The 8,718-nt window shown below is 69.2% G+C and overlaps 2 protein-coding genes across 2 annotated transcripts; one reads left to right on the top strand and one right to left on the bottom strand.

Moving 5' to 3' along the window:
* Positions 1–529: 529 nt before the first annotated feature.
* On the top strand, positions 530–942 carry CHLNCDRAFT_133890 (expressed protein; the record flags this gene model as incomplete). Its single annotated transcript, XM_005847707.1, has 2 exons — positions 530–618; positions 837–942. 2 exons carry the CDS (start codon positions 530–532, stop codon positions 940–942), a joined length of 195 nt encoding a protein of 64 aa, XP_005847769.1.
* Positions 943–1,826: 884 nt separating this feature from the next.
* CHLNCDRAFT_133889 (hypothetical protein) lies at positions 1,827–5,619 on the bottom strand (the record flags this gene model as incomplete). Its single annotated transcript, XM_005847540.1, has 8 exons — positions 1,827–3,534; positions 3,793–3,814; positions 4,012–4,165; positions 4,346–4,666; positions 4,705–4,845; positions 4,889–5,158; positions 5,281–5,322; positions 5,497–5,619. The coding sequence occupies 8 exons, from the start codon at positions 5,617–5,619 to the stop codon at positions 1,827–1,829; spliced, it is 2,781 nt and encodes a 926-aa protein (XP_005847602.1).
* Positions 5,620–8,718: the final 3,099 nt, after the last annotated feature.

Here is an 8,718-nt window from a genome sequence, read left to right as displayed (position 1 = left end):
TTCCTTTGTTTCGGGAGGGGCTGCTCACTGCTCATTGCTCATTGCTCATCGCACACTGCTCAACGCTCATTGCCCTATATCCCACCCAGCCGCAGGACTCCACTGCCGCCCGCGCCCCGCCCCATCTGGCCGCTTGCGCGCCCCATCCCCCCTCGATGGGGCCCGCCCACACCGGGGCCTCCCCCCTCCCGCCCACTGCTTTCTCAACGGCCCCGAGCCGGGGCTGCCCTCATTGCATACATAGTGCGCCTTTCCCTGCTTTTCTAGTGACCTAGCGTTCCGCACTGCCGTTTGGCCAGCCCATGCTCCCGTACCGTTGCGTTTCTCCCCAATGCGCCATGCCACTTTGCCAGTCATACACACGTTTCGATGCGTGCCCTGTCAGCTGCTTGCGTTGCATGTCGCCTTGCTCCACCCCTGTTTTATTGCTTTCTCTGCTTTCGCCCGGTTCCCGTCCCGTTTCGGCGGGGAGTCTATGTTGCAAGCTAGTTCTTGCTTTACCAGACTTTAAGCCCACACAAGCAAGACCATGACGCTGGCTGACGCGGAGGCCCTCATGCAGCTGACGCGCACCCTGGGCCTGCCCTGGACCGCCTGGAACCTGCACATGCGCTGCCCGTGAGTGAATAAAGAAAGGAAGAAAAAAATGAAATGCCATGGCCGTGAGTGGCATCCTCCCTAGGGCCTGGGGACGGGCATCGCCGCGCAGCCGCGAGGGCCGGCATGACGCCGGGGCCTCGTCCTCCTGCCGGCCTGCCTTTCGGGCGCACGCGCCTCCAGCTGCGGCACCTGCCCGACGCTGCGGCTCATGCTGCCTGCGCGCGTGCTTGGTGCAGGCCCGACATGCTTGTGGACCTCTCCAGCAACGGCTGCGGCATAGGCATGCCGCTGCAGCTGACAGCGTGGGGCAGCCTGGTGAAGACCTACCTGCAGCAGGCCTGAAGGAGGGGGGAGCCTGTGGGCAGTACCCGTCCTGAGCAGTACCGTCAGCACACACGGTCGCGGCTAAGAAAGGCCTTCTTTGAAGGCGCTGGAGCTAGTGTCTAAACCCTCCGAGAGGGCACAGGTTCGATTCCTCCCATGTCGAAACTTTGTGAGGACAAACGCGGCATAGCTGACCGGCTCAGCGCCAATCCAAGCCAATTCCTTCGGGAACGCCTAATAGAATCGCCAAGGCTTCGGCACAGGCCTCCCCGGGACCCATTCACTACTAGTGGGGGGTACTGCACTTGGCGCGTCGGGCAGATCAAATAATGGTCTAAAGCTAGACGTTAAAACCGGGAAGTTAAGCCTGTGCAGGCTCTTCCCCACCTTTACCTTTACCTTTACCTTTACACACCCCAGCCCCCCTCCCGGTGCCCTGCCCCAGCCCCCCTCCTTTCAGGAACTGCTGCGCAGCCTGCACCCTGTGCTACACACACCACAACGCAGCCAGGCGCATGTCGGGGCAAGGGATGGAGGGCCGCCGTGCCTCCGCGCCTCCGTGTGCGCACATGCCCTGCCCTGCCTTTACTACTGATCCCGTTCCAAGCCCTGTCGAGTCTCCCGCCCCTCCACCCCTACATACGTTTAACTCGCTTATTCGCCCTCGCCTGGCAGGCGCTGCCTTGTGCTCCGCTTGTTGGGCGGCAAGGCGGCGCCTGCCCGCCCGCTGCACATCCCGGCCTCCCACTCTCATCGCATCATGATACCGCCCGTGTGTAATCGTTCCAACAAAGGACAAAGGGACAAGTAAAGATGCAGACATGCAGCCCAGAACAGGGAGGGGAGCAACGAGGCCAACTAGGCACCCTCCCCATGACGTGGCAGCCCGCCACACGTCCCGCTTAGGGGTTGGGGTACACGGCGGGGCGCGGCGGTGGCGCCGCGCAGCTGCATGCCAGGCTGTGCCGCTGCCCCGGGGCCCCGCTCTGCGTGTGGGCCAGGCGGCGGGCGTACTCCCGGGCGGCGGGCTGCAGCTGGCGGTCGCCCATGGCGGCACTCAGCGCATCCTTCAGGTCCAGAGCCATCTCGGCGCCGCCCTGCTTGACGCACGCACGCAGGTGGTTGGCGGCAGCCGCGTCCACACACAAGTTATTGAGCGCCTGCAGCGCCGCCGACAGCAGCTGGCGCTGCACGGCGGCCGCGCCTGCCGCCGCGGCCGCCGCCGCGGCGCCCGCGTGCCGCGCCCCCGGCGTTAGCGCGGCGCCGCTGCTGCCGGGGCCCTCGCACGCGGCGGCGGCGGCGGCGGCGTCTGCCCTGGCGGCAGCCGAGGAGGAGCTGATGAGGAGGCGCAGCAGGCGCTGCATGGCGCCGTGGTGAAGCAGCGCCCCGCGAGGATCGGTGTGCTGCTGCTGCTGCTGCGCCGCCGCCGCATGCGGCGAGGGCGCCTCTGGCGGCGACGCGGCTCCCGAGGGGGAGCCGGGCCGCGGGCTGGGCCGCTTGAGCACCGCAGCGCTCAGCTTGGAGGCCGCCCGTGCGGCCAGCCGGCCCACGCCGCTGTCGTGGGCGGCGACACCGGCCGCGCCGCCGTTGCCGCCGCCGCCGTAGTTGCCGCTGCCGCCGGCGCTGGCCAGGCCGCCGCTGCCGCTGCCGCCGGCGGCCAGCGATGTGCGAGGCGAGACGGAGGGTGACTGGGCTGAGCCTCGATAGGCTGCCATGTTAGCTACAGCCAGCGCCGCCATGGCCGCCGCCTGCGGGCTGCCCGCCGCGTCCCCCGCCGCCATCAGTCCCACCAGCCGGCGCAGGGCGAGGGCCGCGGGGCGCGCCGCCAGCAGCGCGCGCATGCCGTCTGCCGCCGCCGCCGCGCCGCTGCCGTCGCTGGAGTGCTGGGCGGGCTCAAACATGAGGCAGGCCAGCAGGCCGGCCGCCAGCCACTTGCCCTCTGCAGCAGGCTTCTGCTCCGGACTCAGCGCTGCCTCCACAACATCCAACAGAAGGTCAGCATGCTGCTGCACCGCCGCCACGGCCGCGGGCAGGCTGCCGCCGCGAGCCGGGCTGTAGCAGAGCTCCCATGCCAGGGCGCAGGCCTGGCCAGCCACCGAGCTGCCGCCGTCGTCGCCGTCGTTGCCGTCGATGCCGTCGTCGGCAGCGGCGGCTGCTGCGGCGGCGGCCTGCGACCCTTCCCGAAGAGCCGCCTCCAGCAGCAGCGGCAGGTTGGAGGGCAGGGCGGCCGCCGTCCTGGCGGCGGCGGCCGCGGCGAAGCGCACGGCGGGCGCCTCGCTGGCCGCCGCGCTGTGCGCCAGCACGGCAGGCACCGCGGTCGCAGACACATCCAGCAGCGCCAGCTGCTGCTGCTGCGCCGCCGCCGCCTTCCCAGCTGCTGCTGCGGTCACGCTGCTGCTGCCGCCGCTGCACCCCTCAGCAAGCATGTGCAACAGCAGGGCCAAGGGCTCCCACTCCGCCTCCCTGCCTGCGGCCAAGCTGGCGCCAAGCTGCTCGCCGGCCGCACCAGCCGGCTGCCGCCGCTCCCAGAAACGCCAGAAGGCCAGCAGGGGCCTGCCGGGCAGGCGGCAGGCGGCCGCTTGCAGCGACAGCGCCTCCAGAATGCTCGCCCTGCACCCGCCACCGCATGGGCAGCTGGCCGGTCACCAATTGGAAAGCGTGTTCGTGTGTGTGTCTCAATAAGCAGCAGCAGCAGCAGCACCACCACCACCACCAACAACAACAACAACAACAGCAACATAAAGCACCCCCGCTCGCCTGAGCTCCGGGCCCTGCCAGCCCAAGAAGTAGAGAGCCCTCGCGGCGGCGGCGCGCAGCTCCGGCCGCTCGGCGGTCAACTGCGACACCAGGGCTTGCAGGCCGCCGCACTGTGCGATGCTGGATGCAACGTCTGCGGGCAGGCGGGGAGGGAGGGTGGGGGCAGGCGACAGGGTGGGTGCGGGGCTGCAGCTAGCTGCAGCTAGCTGCACGCAGCACGCGTGCGGCTGCTTGTGCGCAGGATGTGCGATGGCTAGCAGGCAGCGGCGAGGCCGGCAAGCACGGGCGGGGAGTCGGGCATGCAGCGCTCGCGGAGGCAGGCAGGCGCACCCGCGTCGCGCGCCCCCATCCTCTGCAGCACCCCGCACAGCGCGGACTTGGCTGCCTCCAGCCCTCCCGCCTCGCCCTGTTGCTGCTGCGGCGGCGGTGGCGGTGGCGGTGGCGGCTGGCCCAGGGCAAAGATGGCCAGAGGGATGGCGTTGCCCTGCGGGCAAGGCGGCCGGGTGGGTGGGGTGGGCGGCGCGTGATGGCATGCAGCCGACACTGGTTGCTGAGGTGCCGGGCAGGCCATTGCAGCCATTGCGTCGCATGCATCGGCCTGGGCAGGCTCCCAAGGCAGACCTCCTCCCAGACCAAAGTGCCTGCCCTGCTGGCAGCACCGCACCTCCCACAAAAGATACCGCCCCTCTGCATCCCCCGCCAGCTGCATCAGGGTCCAGGCATGGTAGGCGGCGCCGCCCTCGCTGCCGCCGCCACGGTGCGAGGCCGCAGCCCGCAGCGCCGCCAGCGCCGCCTCTGCCGCCTCCCTCTTGTCGACCGGCGGCGGCGGCTGGTGGGCTGAGGGGAAGAGCGAGGGCAGCCCCACCCCCGCCACAGGGTCCCTCTCAAGCCGCATGCCGCTGCCCTGCACTGCCGGGGCTGCGCCGCTGGTGCCGGGCGGGTACTGCTGCTGCTGCTGCTGCTGCTGCTGCTGCTGCTGCTGCTGCTGGTGTGGGTGGTGCTGGGGCTCCTCCCCTGCCCCACCCAGCCCCAGATCTGGATACAGCCCGCCTCCACCTCCCCCTCCTCCTCCTCCGCCTCCTCCTCCTCCTCCTCCCCCCCCTCCTCCTCCATCGCAGTCGGTGCCACCACGCCCATCCAGGCTGCCGCCACCCTGCCGGCCGCCTGCGCCGCCGCCGGGGCCCGCCGCGCCGCCGCCGAGCCGCACCCCCGCCAGCTCCTCAGCCGCGCGTGCTGCTGCTGCGGCTGCGGCGGCGCCGCGGTACACCCGGCTGCGCTGCTTGGCCACCTCCTTGCTGTACCGCGGCAGGTCCTCAATGCGGTGGCGCTCAGCCCAGGTGCAGACCAGGGAGCGGAGGGAGAAGTTGGGGACGACGGTGGCGTGGCGCAGCACCTGGCGGGTCAGCGGGTCGGTGCAGGGTCGGCCGCCCTCGGCGCACCGCGCAAACCAGGCCTCGATCGTGGGGCGGTCGTAGCTCTGCGGCGGCACGGGCGGCGGGCGGGCGTCGGCAGGCGTCGGCAGCGGCGGCGGCGCGGGCGCGTGCAGGGGAGAGCGCATCGCGGCGCAAGGGGAGCGGCGCGGGCGGGCTGCCTGCCCACCTGGCCCGTCTCCACAAGCAGCACCGGATCCAGCATCAACTCCTGCAGGCCAGGCAAGCATTGGTGAGCTTGGGAGGTGAGCTTGGGAGGTGCAGGCCAGGAGGCCGGGGAGCCAGCCGTGAGGCAACGAGCAGGGCGCCGCCTCACCTGACCTCCTCCGAAGCGTCCCCAAGACCACAGCTAACGCAGCCCTGGCAGCCGCCGCGGCCTGCCTACCTGAGATATTGGATCGATGAATTCATCTGGCGGCTCGTCAGGACGCACTGGCCTGACGCCGCCGACGCCGCCGTCGGCGCCGCCTGCTGCACACAAGCCGCGGGCAGGGTGCCAGGCGGTCATGGCTCGGGGGCGGCGGAATCCACATTGATTGGTGCTGGGTTGGTCCCAGACGCAGGCAGGCCGAGGGGGAAGCAGACGCCCAATGGCTTGTGGCACGGCTCGGCAGCTGCGTCGAGCCGCCGCCGCCGCCCCGGCGACCTGAACCCGCTCGCCTGTCGGGGCTGCCCCGCCGCTCTGGGACGTCTCTGCTGGGGTGCCAGGTTCTGCAGGAGCCCCCATCGCTTGGGTCTACTCGAGTCCCAGGCAAGCGGAATTGTCGCGGCGATCGCGCGTCCTGCTCAGGAGAAGAGTGGGACCCTCGCTGAGAGCCCCGCATGGCGGCACTTTGGCTGCCGCTCTTCATGGGCACCCGCAGAGGTGGCGGGCGCAGGCGCCGCCTCCACATCCCAATGCCAGAGCAGGTGGTGGGTGCCAGAGTCCTTCCACAAGTCTCTGCATCTGCCGCTGCTCCTTTATTTTAAATAACATTCAGAAGGGGGCACGCTACCGGTAGCGAGGCCTTGGTAGGGCACCAGGAATTCCCAACGCAGCGGTGACGGCGAAACAGTCGAAACGGTTCTAGCAGGGGCGAGTGGGTGGATGGCAGCAGGAGGGCACCGCGACAGGGTACCACCATCCTTAGTGGTGTCAGGTGGTACACGTACATGTACATAAAAAATGAATTCGTAGGAGGAGCGAGGGGCAGATGAAAAAACAAAAAAACACTCGTGCTCTGAGGGTCTAGCGCTGCCCCGGGTGCCCACTCGCCAGCTCACGCAGCATGCTCAGCAGCACCTGTGTGGGCTCAGCCACCTGGGCCTGCGGCTGCTCAGCTGCGGCCGGCCCCAGGGCCGCCCCGGGAGAGGCAGGGAGCTGCAGGGGCTGGCCTTGTGTGGCAGGCAGCAGCGGCGGAGGCTGTTGGGCGGGGGCCGGGTCGGGCTGCTCCTGCCCCGCTTGCTGCACCCTGCTCAGCACCAGCTGCACCATCTCGAGCATCGAGGTGGAGTCGGCGGCAAGCTGCTGCTGCTGCTGCTGCTGCTGTGGTGGTGATGGCGGCGGCTGCTGCGCTGCCTGTGGGCTTATTGCCGCCGCCACAGCAGCCACAATCGCTGCCGCTGCGGCTGCAGCAGGCTGCTCAGCCGGCTCCGCTGCGCCTCCGCTGCTGTGCTGCCCAGCCAGGTGCTCGTAGCTGAGGCCAAAAGGCGGCTGCTGCTGCTGCTGCTGCTGCTGCTGCCCCGCTAGCTGCCCGTAGCTGTAGCTATGGCCGAAGTGCTGCTGCTGCTGCGGCGGCTGCCACAGGGTGCCGTCGCCGGTGTCGGGCGTGCTACCCAATGCCGCAGACAGTGCTGCGGACAAGGGGCCTGCCTCGGGCCCCATGAGGCCCAGCCCCATCTGAACCATCCTGAGGCCCAGGCTGCGCAGATCGCCAGAGCCGCCGCCCAGCGGGGCGGGGCCGGGGGCAGGTGCCGCATTGTACGCGCTCTGCCCGGCGTCGGGGCCGTCATCTGCATGCCCGGCGCCAGCCATGCCGCCAGCTGCGGCCCACCCCAGCTGGTGTGGGGCCCCGCCCGCCTCCAGCGGCAGCTGCAGCTGCTGCCGCGCCGACGCCGCTGGCTGCCCCTCCTGCTGCACGGCCAGCCACAACGGCTGCATGTCCTGCCGGTGCAGCTGGGCGGTGGCTACCTGCTGCTGCTGCATGCCTCCTTGAGCGCCAGGCAGCGCCAGGTGCAGCAGCGAGTCCAGCCCGCTGCTGTCGGCTGCCGGCTGCAGGTGTGGAGGCACCAGGTGGTGCAGGGCGGCCTGCAGGTGGGAGTGTGGGCCCGGGAGGATGCCTAGGCCTGCAGCCAGCACGCTGAAGCGATCCTGCTGCCGCCTGTGCTGCTTCTGCTGGCGGCGGTGGAACTGGCGTTTGGAGGAGCGTATGCGCTTGGCGTCGGAGCGGTGCCCTGGGCTGCTGCCGTCCCCCTGGTGGCTCGACCCGCCCTCGCCGCCGCCGGAGCTGGTGATGCCGTCGCTGCCGTCGCCGCCCTCGCTGGTGCTGCTGGCGCGCTTGCCCGCCCGCTCGCGTCGGCGTCGGCGGCGGCGTGCGGCGTGCAGGGCAAGCTGCTCCCGGCAGCTGCGCTGGTCTGCCTGGAAGGCTTGGATGGGGTGGAAAGATCCGCACTGCAGGATGCGATGGGCAGCAAGCAAGCATGAGCATGCGTACTGGGGCAAGGCACGACGACTCGGGCAGCAGAATGAGCGATCTTGCGGTTGCGAGCAACCTCACCTGCTGACAAAATCGATGCGTTTCTCCATTGAGAACCACTTCCGACAACAAAGAGCAGGCTTTGCACACTCGATACCTCTGCAGGGTCCACACGGCAGCGGGTGTCACGCAAGTGCGGCGCCACTGGCAGCACCGCGGCACCTGCAGCAGCGCTGGACCTGTCTTTGCGGGTGCGCCTGACCCCTGAATCGATGCTCACCCGGTGGTAGGGGCGCTCGCCCTCCAGAGAGCCCCCGCAGGCCTTGCACCCGGCCCGCTCATGATGTGCCGCAGTGTTCGGCGAGGCCTGGGGGACCGTGGGGGCCTGAGGAACAGGCGCCTCGCCCTCAGGCTGCATCCGCGGGTGCGCTAGGAGCAGCAGGGCCGCTTAGCGTGCAGAGCCCTGGTCGTCACCGAAGCCGCGCGGCCTCGTTGCAGCCATCGCTGCAACGCACGCGGTAATTGCCGGCGAGCGTAAGTAGGAAGAGCGGCGCAGCTGCGCTGGACGGTGGTGATACAACTTTAAGAAAACGTGCCTGCCTGTGCTGCAAGGCGCACCGTGCCCACAAATGGACGCTCGTTTTGACAAAACACAATAGTTGAATGTTATATGGCTTCCTTCCTGGCTGTACCTGCTAGCAACAGGCTTGAGTTGGGAGTGCCCGGGTACGACTAGGACCTTGCTTGTGTGGGCTTAAAGTCTGGTAAAGCAAGAACTAGCTTGCAACATAGACTCCCCGCCGAAACGGGACGGGAACCGGGCGAAAGCAGAGAAAGCAATAAAACAGGGGTGGAGCAAGGCGACATGCAACGCAAGCAGCTGACAGGGCACGCATCGAAACGTGTGTATGACTGGCAAAGTGGCATGGCGC

Source organism: Chlorella variabilis, assembly GCF_000147415.1.
Source record: "Chlorella variabilis unplaced genomic scaffold CHLNCscaffold_10, whole genome shotgun sequence".
In the NCBI taxonomy this organism is placed as follows: domain Eukaryota; kingdom Viridiplantae; phylum Chlorophyta; class Trebouxiophyceae; order Chlorellales; family Chlorellaceae; genus Chlorella; species Chlorella variabilis.
Note: the sequence above shows the minus strand (reverse complement) of the source record. Positions and strands in the feature narration are given on the sequence as shown.